The following is a 15,698-nucleotide window of genomic DNA, read 5'->3' as shown; positions in this document are numbered from 1 at the left end:
CGCACCCGGCCTCCAAGGCCTGATGTCTAACACTCGTTTGGCACTAGCCTACTCACTAGTCACTTCTGAGAAACCAAGGAGCAATTGAGGATGTCCTGGTAGACGAGGACCCCTGATGTCAGCTGACAGTCTAGATGCCAGTCCTTTAGGTGATTTTCTAGATGAGCAGCTGGCAGTGAAGGCTTTTATCCCACCACACAGGGGCTTTACTGTCAGCACCATCAGTCCCTATTCTGACCTCAAATCTTCAGGAAAATGAAAACTTGATTTTCCTTGCAAAATGCATTATCTAAAGACCTGTGGGAGGAGAAGGGTGGCAGGATCTTGTCCTCTTCCCACCAGAAATAAATGCAAAGAGTTCATTCAAATACCTAGATAAATCAAAGAGGAGGCTGAGGGAGGGAGGTCCAGACTGCAAAAGCTGATGAGAACGGGGAGACCAAGGAGCCGAGGCTCGAGAAGTCGGAGGCTGAGGATACAAGGAGACAAAGAGGCTGAGACTCCAAGGATGCAAAAAAGATGTGGAGGCTGGGGAGTCAGAGAAAGCTGAGGAAGCTGAAGAAGTTGAAGAAGCTAGTAGTTGAAGAAGAGGCTGAGGAGGCTGAGGCACTGAGGCTGCCGTGAGAAGGGGAAGGCCTGGAGGTGCAGTGTTTGGCTGGAAGGGTGGGGCTCTGCTGTTTGGAGGAAGGGATGTCCAAGAGCAAGAACCAAGTGTGCCCTGTCAGATGCCATCAGTCTTGAACCAGCCCATCTCTTTAGCAAATGAATGTAAACTAGAGGCTCTATTTAAACAAGTTTCACATAACATCTCCTACTTTTTCTGACTCATTCTAATTTCCACATCCAAATACAGTAGTGATTTCACGGTTAGCCTCCTTTCTGTTGCAAATAAATATCAGTCCATGCCCATTGTGTCATTCTTTGTATCCTTTATAATAACCTCTGGGGATACAGATAGAATAGAATATAAAATAATTTGCCGGGGAAACTTGCTGTGAAAAGGGAATCATTTTGACAGGTGACCAGCAATTTTAGGGTGCTTACCTAAAGTCTAAAATTCATATGTAGGTGATTTGGCTATTTTAGAGAGAGATGATGAATTAGCAGTCCACTATGAGGTAGAATTCTATAAAATAATAATTTGATAAAGTAAAATAACTTCTATAACTCTGAAAATTATATCAAATAGTTTTTAGACTGTGCTATTTGAGCTGGACATAACTGAATCAATTTAAGGTCCTGAAAGAGTTCGAACAAATTTAAAGTGGAGGTGGTTTCCAACTATTTGCTTAAATTGCACATCTGGTCATTAAAGCAAATTAGTGTTTTGTGTCATTGACGCTGGAATGCTGAGCTTCCTACTGCTTAACTTCAGTACCATCTGGAATGTGTATTACATAGGCCAGGGACTTAGGAGCAGATGTCCCATATCATTCTATATCACATTATATATTATCTAATTATAAGTTTAGAAATTATATGTACAGTAAAGGCTGGATTGTCTGACATTGCCCTAACTCGTGTTTTTTGTTTTTTGTTTTGAGACAGAGTCTTGCTCTTCTCACCCAGGCTGGAGCACGTTGTCTTGGCTCCCAGGTTCAACCAATTCTGACTCAGCCTCCCGAGTAGCTGGGATTATAGGTGCCAGCCACCACACCCAGCTGTGTTTTGTATTTTTAGTAGAGACAGGGTTTGGCCATGTTGGCCAGGCTGGTCTTGAACTCCTGATCTTGTGATCCATCAGCCTCGGCCTCCCAAAGTGCTGAGATTACAGGCGTGAGCCACCATGCCCAGCCCTAACTCATTATAATTTTATGAATTATGTGTACAATAAAGTTGGATTATCTGTCATTGATCTAATGAGTTCTAGGAATTAGAATCTCTGATACCCTCCCAAAATAAATCTTCATGGTAGTTGGCTCCTGATACGGCTTGGCTGTGTCTCCACCCAAAGGTCACCTTGAATTGTAATAATCTCCATATGTCAAGGGTAGGGCCCAGTGGGAGATGATAATTGAATCATGGGGGCAGTTTTTTTCATACTGTTCTCCTAGTAGTGAATAAGTCTCATGAGACCAGATGATTTTATAAGGGGTTTCCCTTTTCACTTGGTTCTCATTCTCTCTTGCCTGCTGACATGTAAGACGTGACTTTGCTCTTCATTCACCTTCAGCCATGATTGTGAGACCTCCCCAGTCATGTGGAAATGTGAGTCAATTAAACCTCTTTCCTTTATAAATTACCTAGTCTCAGGTATGTTTTTATCAGCAGTGTGAGAACAGACTAAGCTACTAATGCTGAAATTCAACAAATGTCAACACATTTTGAAGATGTCAGAGTTGTTTCAAAGTCTTTAGATAAGCAGGGTAAGCCAGGGAAAAAAACCTTTCTCCCAAAATTCAAACAATAAGAAGAGCTTCAGAGATTCATTAGAAATTCCTCTTTTAGGCTGTGCATGATGGTTTACACCTGTAATTCCAGTGCTTCAGGAAAACTGCTCAAGGGCAGGAGTTCAAAACCAGCCTGGGCAACAAAGCAAGACCCCTATCCCTACAAAAATTAAAAAAAGAAAAAAAAAAAATAGCCAGGCATGGTGGCACACATCTGTAGTCCTAGCTCCTAGCTACTGGGAGGTTGAGGCAGGAAGATCACTTGAGCTCAGGAGTTCAAGGCTGCAGTGAGCTATGATCACACTACTACGTGCCATCCTGGGTAAAAGAGTGAGACCCCATCTCCAAAAAAACAGAAAACTAAAATCAAACTGAAATAATTGAAAAATATATTAAATGTGATTACACAACATAGGAAACTGAAGAAAATTACGGAGAAGGGAAATCAACTGCAGAATATTCATTAAAATAATCTGGCTTCCACATAGACCAATGGAACTGAAAAGAGAACCCAGAAATAACGCCAATTATGTAAAGCCAACTGATCTTCAACAAAGCATACAAAAACATAAACTGGGGAATGGATACCCTGTTTAATAAATGATGCTGGGAAAACTGGCAAGCCAACGTGTAGAAGAATGAAACTGTTCCCCCTACCTCTCATCTTATATAAAAATCAACTCAAGATGGATCAAAGACTTGAACCTAAGACCTGAAACCATAAAAATTCTAGAAGACAACATTGGAAAAATTCTTGTAGACACTGGCCTAGGCAAAGAATTCATGACTGAGACCCCAAAAGCAAAGGCAATGAAAACAAAAATAAGTAAATGAGACCTAATTAAACTAAAAAGCTTCTGCACGCCAGGCGCGGTGGCTCACGCCTGTAATCCCAGCACTTTGGCAGGCCGAGGCAGGTGGATCACGAGGTCAGGAGATCGAGACCATCCTGGCTAACATGGTGAAACCCCGTCTCTACTAAAAAATACAAAAATTAGCCGGGCACGGTGGCGGGCACCTGTAGTCCCAGCTACTTGGGAGGCTGAGGCAGGAGAATGGCGTGAACCCGGGAGGTGGAGCTTGCAGTGAGCCGAGATCGCACCACTGCACTCCAGCCTGGGCGACAGAGTGAGACTCCGTCTCAAAAATAAATAAATAAATAAAAAATAAAAAGCTTCTGCACAGCAAAAGAAATAAGGAGGGTAAACAGACAACCCACAAAATGGGAGAAAATATTTGCAAACTATGCATAGAACAAATGACTAGTATTCAGAATCTACAAGGAACACAAACAAACCAGCAAGAAAAAAACAATCCCATCAAAAAGTGGGCAAAGACTATGAATAGATATTTCTGAAAAGAAGATATACAAATGGCCAACAAACATAAGGAAACAACGCTCAACATCACTAATTATTAGGGAAATGCAAATTAAAACCATAGTGAGGGCCGGGCTCGGTGGCTCACGCCTGTAATCCCAGCACTTTGGGAGGCCGAGGTGGGTGGATCACAAGGTCAGGAGATCGAGACCATCCTGGCTAACATGGTGAAACCCCGTCTCTACTAAAAAAATACAAAAAATTAGCCGGGCGTGGTGGCAGGTGCCTGTAGTCCAGCTACTCGGGAGGCTGAGGCAGGAGAATGGCGTGAACCCAAGAGGCAGAGCTTGCAGTGAGCCAAGATCACAACACTGCACTCCAGCCTGGGCGACAGAGTGAGACTCTGTCTCAAAAACAAAACAAAACAAAAAAAGGCCGGGCGCGGTGGCTCAAGCCTGTAATCCCAGCACTTTGGGAGGCCGAGGCGGGCGGATCACGAGGTCAGGAGATCGAGACCATCCTGGCTAACACGGTGAAACCCCGTCTCTACTAAAAATACAAAAAATTAGCTGGGCGTGGTGGCGGGCGCCTGTAATCCCAGCTACTCAGGAGGCTGAGGCAGGAGAATGGCATGAACCCGAGAGGTGGAGCTTGCAGTGAGTCGAGATCGTGCCAGTGCACTCCAGCCTGGGGGACAGAGAAAGACTCCGTCTCAAAAAAAAAAAAAAAAAAAAAAAAAAAAAAAAAAAAAAAACACAGAGAGATACCACCTTAGTCCTGCAAAAATGGCCATTCTTTTTATTTATTTATTTATTTTTTGCAACAGTTTCACTCTTGTTGCCCCAGGCTGGAGTGCAATGGCATGATCTTGGCTCACTGCAACCTCCGCCTCCCAGGTTCAAGTAATTCTCCTGCCTCAGCCTCCTGAGTAGCTGGGATTACAGGCATGCACCACCCACACCCGGCTAATTTTGTATTTTTAGTAGAGACAGGGTTTCTCCATGTTGGTCAGGCTGGTCTCGAACTCCCAACCTCAGGTGATCCGCCCCCCTCAGCCTCCCAAAGTGCTGGGATTACAGGCATGAGCCACCGCACCTAGCAAAAATGTCCATTATTAAAAAGTCAAAAAAACAATAAATGTTGGTATGGACACAGGGGAAAGGAAATGCTTATATGCTGCTAGTGGGAATGTAACTTAGTACAACCTTTATGGAAAACAGTATGGAGATTCCTTAAAGAGCTAAAAGTAGATTTACCATTCCATCCAGCAATCCCATTACTGGGTATCTACTCAAATGAAAAGACTTTATGTGAAAAAGACACTTGCACATATATGTTTATAGTAGGACAATTCACAATTGCAAAGGTGTGGAACCAACCTAAATGCCCATCAACTAATGAATGGATAAAGAAAATGTGGCATATATACACCATGGAATACTACTCAGCCATAAAAAGAAATAACATCTTTTGCAGCAACTTGGATGGAGGTGGAGTCATTATGCTGAGTCATTATGCTAAACCATTATGCTAACACAGGAGTGAAAAACCAAAAACAGTATGTTTTCACTTATAAGTGGGAGCTAAGCTATGAGTACGCAAAAGCATACAGAGTGACATAATGGAATTTAGAGACTCAGAAATGGGGGATAGGAGGGGGACTATGGATGAAAAACTACATATTAGGCACAATGTACACTACTCAAGTGACAGGTGCACTAAAATCTCAGAATTCACCACTACTTAATTCATCCATGTAACAGAAAACCACTTATACCCCAAAAGCTATTTAAATAATTTTTTTTAAGACAGAGTCTCACTCTGTTGTGCAGGATGGAGTGCAGTGGTAGAATCTCGGCTCACGGCAACCTCCGCATACAAGCTCAAGCGATTCTCCTGTCTCAGCCTCCTGAGTAGCCGCAATTACAGGTACCCACCACCATGCCTGGCTAATTTTTGTATTTTTAGTAGAGACGGGGTTTCATCATGTTGGTCAGGCTGGTCTTGAACTCCTGACCTCAGGTGATCTGCCAGCCTCGGCCTCCCAAAGTGCTGGGATTGCAGGCGTGAGCCACTGCACCCAGCCTGCTTCTGTCTCTTTAAAAAATATTTTAGGCCTGGCCGGGTGCAGTGGCTCATGCCTGTAATCCCAGCACTTTAGGAGGCCGAGGCAGGCGGATCACAAGATCAGGAGTTCGAGACCAGCCTGGCCAATATGGTGAAACCTCGTCTCTACTAAAAATACAAAAATTATCCAGGTGTGGTGGCAGGCACCTGTAGTCCCAGCTACTTGAGAGGCTGAGGCAGGAGAATTGCTTGAACCCGGGAGGCAGAGGTTGCAGTGAGCCAAGATCATGCCATTACACTCCAGCCTGGGTGACAGAGTGAGACTCCATCTCAAAATGTATATATATATTTTAGGCCTATAATGCCAGCACTTTGGGACGCTGAGGCAGGCGGATCACCTGAGGTCAGGAGTTCGAGACCAACCTGACCAACATGGTGAAACCCTGTCTCTACTACAAATACAAAATTAGCCGGGCGTGGTGGCATGCCCCTGTAGTCCCAGCTACTTGGGAGGCTGAGGCCAGAGAATCACTTGAACCCAGGAGGCAGAGGTTGCAGTGAGCCAAGATCGTGCCACTGCACTCCAGCCAAATAAAAAAATAAAAATAAATTAAAAAGAAAAGAGACAGAAGCTAGTAACTTTGGGCCAGCAAGCAAATAATAATAATAATCTGGCTCCAATATTCCTAATAATATACAAAGAATTCTTACAAATCAACAGTAGAAAAGATAAACTAGTGGCATAAATCTTTGTCTTCCTACAGAATCTTTGTTAATGTTGACTTTACTCCTAAAAAAAAAAAAAAAAAAAAAAAAACCAGGCATGGTGGTTCACACCTGTAACCCCAGCACTTTGAGAGGCTGACGCTATTGGATCACCTGAGGTCAAGAGTTCAAGATCAGCCTGGCCAACGTGGCAAAACTGCGTCTCTACTAAAACTACACACACACATACACACACAAAATTTGCCAGGTGTGGTGGAGCATGCCTGTACTCCCAGCTACTCAGGAGGCTGAGACACAAGAATTGCTTGAACCCAGGAGATGGAGGTGGCAGTGAGCCTAGATCTCCCCATTGCACTACCGCCTGGGTGACAGAGCAAGACTCTGTCTCAAAAAAAAAAAAAAAAAAAAAAAAAAATGCAGAGAGAAGCAAGAGTCTAAAAAAAGAACAAAAATAGATGAAATATACTTTTAAATAGACAAAAGAGCCGGGCGCCGTGGCTCATGCTTGTAATCCCAACACTTTGGGAGGCCGAGGCGGGTAGATCATCTGAGGTCGGGAGTTCAAGACCAGCCTGACCAATATGGAGAAACCCCATCTCTACTAAAAATGCAAAATTAGCCGGGCATGGTGGCGTATGCCTGTAATCCCAGCACTTTGGGAGGCTGAGGCAGGCAGATCATGAGGTCAGGAGGTTGAGACCAGCCTGACCAATATAGTGAAACCCCGTCTCTACTAAAAATACAAAAATTGGCCGGGCATGGTAGCACACGCCTGTAGTCCCAGCTACTCGGGAGGCTGAGGCAGAAGAATCCCTTGAACCCAGGAGGTGGAGGTTGCAGTGAGCCGAGATCTCACCACTGCACTCCAGCCTAGGCGACAGAGCAAGATTACGTCTAAAAAAAAAAAATTACCCGGGCTTAGTGGCGCATGTCTATAATCCCAGCTACTCGGGAGCCTGAGGCAAGAGAATTGCTTGAACCTAGGAGGTGGAGGTTGCGGTGAGCCAAGATGGCGCCACTGCACTCCAGTCTGGGCAACAAGAGTGAAACTCCATCTCAAAAAAAAAAAAAAAAAAAGACAATAGAAATGAATGAACGAGTGTTTCACAGAAGAAATAAATACAACTTATAAACATGAAAAGATGCTTGACATCAGCAGTAACTCAAGAAATTCAAATTAAACCAATGATTAGATGTTATTTTTATTCTAACAGAATGGCGAAGGTGAAAACGATAGTCACCGTTATTATAGGTGGAGGAGGATTTTAATCACTATTAATAAAGGTGTAATTGATTGCAAATCCCCGAAAGAGTGTGATTTGGCAACCTATGTAAGAACCAGAAATTTCACTTCTGAGAATCTGCCCTAAGGCAATAAATCCATCCTGGTGACCAAAAGCACATAAACATTGTTTATGGAACCCAGGATGCGGCTGCAGACTGACTCGGGTTCCACCTTGCACCAACCTCAACACACAACCTCACCCCTTCAGGGGATTCCACCAGGAACCCAGTCACAGTGAGGATGCAGGGATTTTTGCAGCTGTGCCAGGGTAGGCAGAAACACAGGTAGGACATCACATCTCTCAGCGGCATTTCCCTGGAAAATCCTCTAAAGATCTGCCTTTTCAGCCTCCAGCTCTACTCTGACCCACCCTGAGGCCCCTCCAAATCCTTATTATTCAGAAAATCAGGTGGCCAGTCTTGAAAAGCCAGCCCCAGAGGTTGGCATCTGCTCCACAGGCAGGGTTTATCAGACCAGATCATTTCTGCCCAAGAGGCAGGATTAGCATATTAATTGTTGACAACATAAAAATGTCTCTCTGTTAATACATTTGTAAGAGCAAAAAAATAGGCCACAAGTATAAATGTACAGTATAGGGGATTACATAAATTATGATACATTCATACAATGGACAAACTTTTGAAAATAATGAGTTGGCCGGGCACAGTGGCTCATACCTGTAATCCCAGCACAATCTCGATCAGTAGATCGAGACCATCCTGCCTAACATGGTGAAACCCCATCTCTACTAAAAATACAGAAAACTAGCTGGGTGTGGTGGCAGGCATCTGTAGTCCCAGCTACTTGGGAGGCTGAGGCAGGAGAATCGCTTGAACCCGGGAGGTGGAGGTTGCAGTGAGCCGAGATAGCGCCACTGCACTCCAGCCTGGGCAACAAAGCGAGACTGTGTCTCAAAAAAAAAAAAAAAAGAATGAGTTGGGTCAGCCGGGCGCGGTGGCTCACGCCTGTAATCCCAGCACTTTGGGAGGCCGAGGAGGGCGGATCACGAGGTCAGGAGATCAAGACCACGGTGAAACCCCGTCTCTACTAAAAACACAAAAAAAAAATTAGCTGGGCGTGGTGGCGGGCACCTGTAGTCCCAGCTACTCGGAGAGGCTGAGGCAGGAGAATGGCGTGAACCCGGGAGGCGGAGCTTGCAGTGAGCCGAGATCGTGCCACTGCACTCCAGCCTGGGCGACAGAGCGAGACTCCGTCTCAAAAAAAAAAAAAAAAAGAATGAGTTGGGTCCATTTTGAACTAACATGGGATGAGCCAGGTGTGGTGGCATGTGCCTGTAATCCCAGCTACTCAGGAGCCCAAGGTGGAAGGATCACTTGAGGCCCGAAGTTCAAAAGCAGCCTGGACAACATAGTGAGATCCTGTCTCTAAAAAATAAATAAAATAAAATGCATTGATGTCTAAGAGGTACAGCTGGCTGGGCGCTGTGGCTCATGCCTGTAATCCCAGCACTTTGGGAGGCGGAGGTGGGTAGATCACCTGAGGTCAGGAGTTCAAGACCAGCCTGGCCAATATGGCGAAACCCTGACTCTACTAAAAATACAAAAAAATTAGTTAGGTGTGGTGGTGCATGCCTGTAGTCCTAGCTACTCGGGAGACTGAGGCAGGAAAATCTCTTGAATCCAGGAGGCAGAGGTTGCAGTGAGCCAAGATTGCGCCATTGCACTCCAGCCTGGTCAACAAGAGTGGAAAAAAAAAAAAAGAGGTACAGTTAAAGGCAACAGACTTGCAGAACAGGATATATGCTATGAACACATTGTCAGTTTTGTGCATTGAGGTACCCCAATGTCTTGAGCAATGCCTGGCGTAAAAGAGGTACTCAAGTATTTGTTGAATGGATGAATGTTTGTTAAAAGAAAGATGTAGGAGGCCTAGAACCTTGCATACCATTATCTCCAGAGTCTCCCAGTGGCTGGGAAATTGCCCAGGGGCCCATAGTATGTCCTTTAAAAATATGTAACAGGACTGGTGAAGTAGCTTATGCCTGTAATCGTAGCACTTTGGGAGGCTAAGGCAGGAGTATCACTTGAGCCTGGGAGTTCAAAACCAGCCTGGGCAGCATAGGAAGACCCTGTCTCTACATGAAATTTAAAACTTAGCCAGGCGTAGTGTTACGTGCCTGTAATCCCAGGTACTCAGGAGGCTGAGGTGGGAGGATCAATTGAGCCTGGGATGTCGAGGCTACAGTAAGCCATGATTGTGCCACTGCACTCCAGCCTGGATGACAGAGCGAGACTCTAACTCAAAAAGAAAAATAAAAAAATACACAATAGTTATCAGCTACTAATCCTGAGGACAGGGATACTGAAGAAAGAAAGAAAAGAGATCACTTTTTACTTTACATGATGCTGTATTGTTTACCTTACATGCATGTAATACTATTGTGAAAATTCATAATGGTAGAGGTTGGGAGCAGAAAGCTTGAAGTTCTGAGAAAAACATGGGCAAATAAGTATGATATCCTACAATCTGTTATACCGCAAATTGTTCTCATTTTAACTACTTCACTCAAGCCATTTTCTTCTAAACCTCTCTAAGTAACCCAGGAAAAAATCAAAATTAGCATCTGTATGATTGCTTGACCAGGCCTGTTTACATCAACAATCCCTTCAGGTCCACAAGTTTAAGTCTTAAGTAACACGACTTTTTGATTACCTAAAAACCACCATTTCTCCAAAACAACAATAGCTGGAGCTTTTACCATAGCATAAATTGACATTTGGGCATTGTTCTAAAATGACATGTCCATAGTTCCATAGTTGAGTGAGATTTGGGGGTGTTTTGTTTTGTTTTGTTTTGTTTTTAGACAGGGTCTTGCTCTGTCATTCAGGCTAGAGAGCACTGGTACGATCATAGCTCACTGCAGCCTCCAACTCCTAGGCTCAAGTGATTCTCCTATCCTCCCCTCCTGCCTCAGCATCCCGAACAGTGGGGACTATACAGGTGACCACCACCCTCGAGAGTTTTCTTTTTTTCCTTTAAGTGGATTGCAGATTTGATGGCAGTAGTAAAAAAGTCAACACAGGCTGGGTGTGGTGGCTCATGCCTGTAATCCCAGCACTTTGGGAGGCCGAGGTGGGCGGATTACCTGGGGTCAGGAATTCGAGACCAGCCTGACCAACATGGAGAAACCCTGTCTCTACTAAAAATACAAAAATTAGTCAGGCATGGTGGTACATGCCTGTAATCCCAGCTGCTCAGGAGGCTGAGGCAGAATTGCTTGAACCCAGAAGGCGGAGCTTGCAGTGAGCCAAGATTGCGCCATTACACTCCAGTCTGGGCAACCAGAGCGAAACTACGTCTCAAAAAAAAAGTCAACACAAAATAGAGGGAGATTTCCTGGCTCTGCTGCCCCAGTCAGTGCTAGCCCCGACCTTCAGCACTGTGACAAGTCCTAAATCTCCTTAACTTCCCCATCAATTCCACGAAGAATACCTTAGCTGATCCTCTTACTCATTACCGCTCACTGAGGTACCCCATGAGGCGGGAAGACAGCCTTCCCTTGAGGCCTTTGGCTGGGTATACAGGTATAGACGTATATATATATATATATAGTTTTATATATATAGTTTTATATATATATAGTTATATATATATAGTTTTTTATATATATATTTTTATATATATACAGTTTTATATATATTTATATATGGTTTTATATATATAGTTTTATATATATATATAGTTTTATATATATATAGTTTTATATATATATATATATATATATATATATATATATATATATATAGTTTTGTGAAATGGTCTTGGGACCCCAAAATCACTAAGCTAAAAGGGAAAAGTCAAGCTGGGAACTTGACTTTTAGGGCAAACCTTAACCTTAGCCTTGAAGCAAACCTGCCTCCCATTCTATTCAAAGTCATCCCTCTGCTCACTGAGATAAATTCATATTTGATTGCCTCCTTTGGAAAGGCTCATCAGAAACCCAAAAGAATGCACCAGTTTGTCTCTTATCTACCCATGACCTGGAAGCCCCCTCCTAGGTCATAGGTAGATAACTCAGCGCTTAGAGTTGTCCTGCCTTTCTGGACCTAGCCAATGTTCAGCTTACACATATTGATTGATGTCTCATGTCTCCCTAAAATGTATAAAACCAAGCTGTGCCCCAACCACCTTGGGCACATATTGTCAGGCCCTCCTGAGGCTGTGTCATGGGCATTGTGGAACATAAAAGTTTCCTCTTCAAAGTTCCCCTTCTTGTTAAAGAATAAAACATAAGTGTTAGAAATAATAGTTCCTTTTAAAGACTTTCTTCAAGCCTCCTTACTTTGTGCTAATAACTCTTTGTTAAGCCCTATTCTATGTAACTGTTGGACATGCTCACAGACATGTTGCAGCTCACAGCCTATGTCCCTTCCTTATTTGGAAATTTATTGCTTCCTTAAACCTTTCGTAAGCAACTGCTTTGTCCTTGCACTTATCTATTTAGGAAAGTTTCGGGTTATTGGCAAATCAAGTATCAGTTTAAGATTGTGAGGTCCCACTCCAGCCAATGGATGCAGGACACAGCAGTAAGGATGATCCAAACGCCTAAGGGATAAATATGTCTGCTTTTCCTTTGTTCAAGTGTGCTCTCGCCACTGTTCCATCTGCGATTGAGCACCCTTCCAAGTAAAGATGTCCTTGCTGAGAGATCTTTTGTCTCTGTGCTGACTTTTCTTCACAGCACCGATTATCTATTTCTAACATTTTTTGTATTTCTAACAGGCATGCATCCTTTTTTTTTTTTTTTTTTTTTTTGACAGAATCTTGCTCTGTCACCCAAGCTGGAGTGCAGTGGTGCCATCTTGGTTCACTGCAACCTCCAACTCCTGAGTTCAAGTGATTCTCCTGCCTCAGCCTCCCAAGTAGCTAAGATTACAGGCATGTGCCACTATGCCCAGCTAATTTTTGTATTTTTAGTAGAGATGGGTTTCACCGTCTTGGTCAGGCTGGTCTCAATCTCCTGACCTCAGGTGATCCTCCCGCCTCCCAAAGTGCTGGGATTACAAGCATGAACCACCACGCCTTGCCACAGGTCCTTAACTTTGGAAAAATGAACTTTCTAAATTGCCGGGACCTGTCTCAGATATTTGGGGTTCATATTTTCAATATATATCATATATTGTTTCAATATATGATACATACTGTTTCAATATATGATACATATTGTTTCAATATATGATACATATTGTTTCAATATATATCTTCCCCCAAAATCTCCCAAGTGAATCTGATGTTCCAAGGAAGACATGAATCTACGCAGTGGTTTCAAGTCTCCCCAGCACACAAACTGACTTAGAAACCCTGGCCACAGGCCTTTCCCACCTTGTCTTCAGCTCTGATTTGATTATCAAAGTTTTCTGGCAATTACAGGACTCCAGGATCCGTAGGCTTCAATGAACAGCTCACATCACCTCCCTAACAAATGGCTGTCCTTATCATTCTTCTGCTCACAAAGCATAAGGGCCCCTATTTTCTTTTCTTTTTTTAAAAAATTTTTCGTTTTATTTTATTGAGACGGAGTTTCTTTCTTGTTGCCCAGGCTGGAGTGCAATGGCGCGATCTTGGCTCACTGCAACCTCTGCTTCCTCGGTTCAAGCGATTCTCTTGTCTCAGCCTCCCGAGTACCTGCAATTACAGGCATGAACCACCACACCTGGCTAATTTTGTATTTTTAGTAGAGATGGGGTTTCTCCATGTTGGTCAGGCTGGTCTCGAACTCCTGACCTCAGATGATCCACCTGCCTCAGCCTCCCAAAGAGCTGGGATTGCAGACGTGAGCCACCATACCTGATCATTTTTTTTTTTTTTTTTTTAAAGACAGTCTTAGGCCGGGCGCGGTGGCTCACGCTTGTAATCCCAGCATTTTGGGAGGCTGAGGCGGGCGGATCACGAGGTCAGGAGATCGAGACCACGGTGAAACCCCGTCTCTACTAAAAAATACAAAAACTTAGCCGGGAGTGGTGGCGGGCGCCTGTAGTCCCAGCTACTCGGAGAGGCTGAGGCAGGAGAATGGCGTGAACCCGGGAGGCGGAGCTTGCAGTGAGCCGAGATTGCGCCACTGCACTCCAGCCTGGGCGACAGAGCGAGACTCCGTCTAAAAAAAAAAAAAAAAAAAGACAGTCTTGCTCTGTTGCTGAGGCTGGAATGCAGTGGTGTGATCTCGGCTCACTGCAACCATCACCTCCTGGGTTCGAGTGATACTCCTGTCTCAGCCTCCCAAGTAGCTGGGTTTACAGGCACAGGCCAACACACCCAGCTGATTTTTGTATTTTTAGTAGAGACGGGGTTTCACCATGTTGGCCAGGCTTGTTTCCAACTCCTAGCCTCAAGTGATCCACCCACCATGGCTTCCCAAAGTGCTGGGATTACAGGCGTGAACCACCGCGCCCGGCCCCGGGCCCCTGTTTTCTTTTGCATCTGGTAGGAACTCCACCCTCAGACTGCAATCTCCTGGTTACTAGAGTCTCCACACATGCTGGTGGCCCCCACATCCACAAAAGACTCCTCCATTCATAAACACCACATGCTTGCCCCTACCTCTATGCCAGGAATTTCTTCCCCACTTGCCTCTAAGTGTCCAAATTATGTTAAATCATGTTCTTCCAGATTTAGCTCAAGTTTTCCTTCTTAAATTTAATGGAATTTGCCCTTTTCACAAGGTGGCGCTGAAAGCAAAGAAGGAAGTGCCTGTCCCTCCTAAAGCCGAAGCCAAAGCGAAGGCTTTAAAGGTCAAGAAGGCAGTGTTGAAAGGTGTCCACATCCACAAAAAAAAGAAGACCCGCACGTCACCCACCTTCCAGAGGCCCAGGACACTGCGACTCCGGAGGCCGCCCAAATATCCTCGGAAGAGCGCCCCCAGGAGAAACAAGCTTGACCACTGTGCCATCATCAAGTTTCTGCGGACCACTGAGTCCGCCATGAAGAAGATAGAAGACACCACCACACTTGTGTTCAGGGTGGATGTTAAAACCAACCAGCACCAGATCAAACAGGCTGTGAAGAAGCTCTGTGACATTGATGCGGCCCAGGGCAACACCCTGATTCGGCCTGATAGAGAGAAGAAGGCATATGTTCAACTGGGCCCTGATTACTATGTTTTGGATGTTGCCAAAAAAATTGGGATCATCTAAACTGAGTCCAGCTGGCTAATTCTAAATATGTATATCTTTTCACCAAAAAAAAAAATTTAATGGAGTTTAATGATTCTCTGCTCTTCCAAAATGTAGTAACAGCAGCAGTCTGCACCAACGATTTGACTCATCACTTGATTTTTTTTTTTTTTTTGAGACAGAGTCTCTCACTGTCACCCAGGCTGGAGTGCAGTGGCGTGATCTTGGCTCACTGCAACCTCTGCCTCCTGGGTTCAAGTGGTTCTCCTGCCTCAGCCTCCCGAGTAGATGGGACTACAGGTGCGCGCCACCACGCCCAGCTAATTTTTTTATTTTTTTATTTTTATTTTTATTTTTTTATTTTTATTTTTATTTTTTGAGACAGAGTCTCGCTCTGTCGCCCAGGCTGGAGTGCAGTGGCGCGATCTCGGCTCACTGTAAGCTCCGCCTCCCGGGTTCAGGCCATTCTCCTGCCTCAGCCTTCCGAGTAGCTGGGACTACAGGCACCCGCCACCACGCCCAGCTAAATTTTTGTATTTTTAGTAGAGACAGGGTTTCACCGTGGTAACCAGGATGGTCTGGATCTCCTGACCTCCTGATCCACCCGCTTCAGCCTCCCAAAGTGCTGGGATTACAGGCGTGAGCCACCACGCCCGGCCTTTTTTTATTTTTAGTAGAGATGGGATTTCACACTGTTGTCCAGGATGGTCTCGATCTCTTGACCTCGTGATCCACCTGCCTCGGCCTCCCAAAGTGCTGGGATTACAGGTGTGAGCCACCG

General features: G+C 44.6%; 1 protein-coding gene across 1 annotated transcript; it reads left to right on the top strand.

The window, feature by feature from the left end:
* Positions 1 to 14,125: 14,125 nt before the first annotated feature.
* LOC129489227 (large ribosomal subunit protein uL23-like) lies at positions 14,126 to 15,455 on the top strand. The gene has a single exon (XM_055291548.2). The coding sequence runs from the start codon at positions 14,393 to 14,395 to the stop codon at positions 14,936 to 14,938; it is 546 nt and encodes a 181-aa protein (XP_055147523.1). The 5' UTR covers positions 14,126 to 14,392; the 3' UTR covers positions 14,939 to 15,455.
* The last annotated feature ends 243 nt before the right edge of the window (positions 15,456 to 15,698 follow it).

Source organism: Symphalangus syndactylus, chromosome 9, assembly GCF_028878055.3.
Source record: "Symphalangus syndactylus isolate Jambi chromosome 9, NHGRI_mSymSyn1-v2.1_pri, whole genome shotgun sequence".
Taxonomy (NCBI): domain Eukaryota; kingdom Metazoa; phylum Chordata; class Mammalia; order Primates; family Hylobatidae; genus Symphalangus; species Symphalangus syndactylus.
This window is presented reverse-complemented; position numbering and strand designations above follow the sequence as displayed.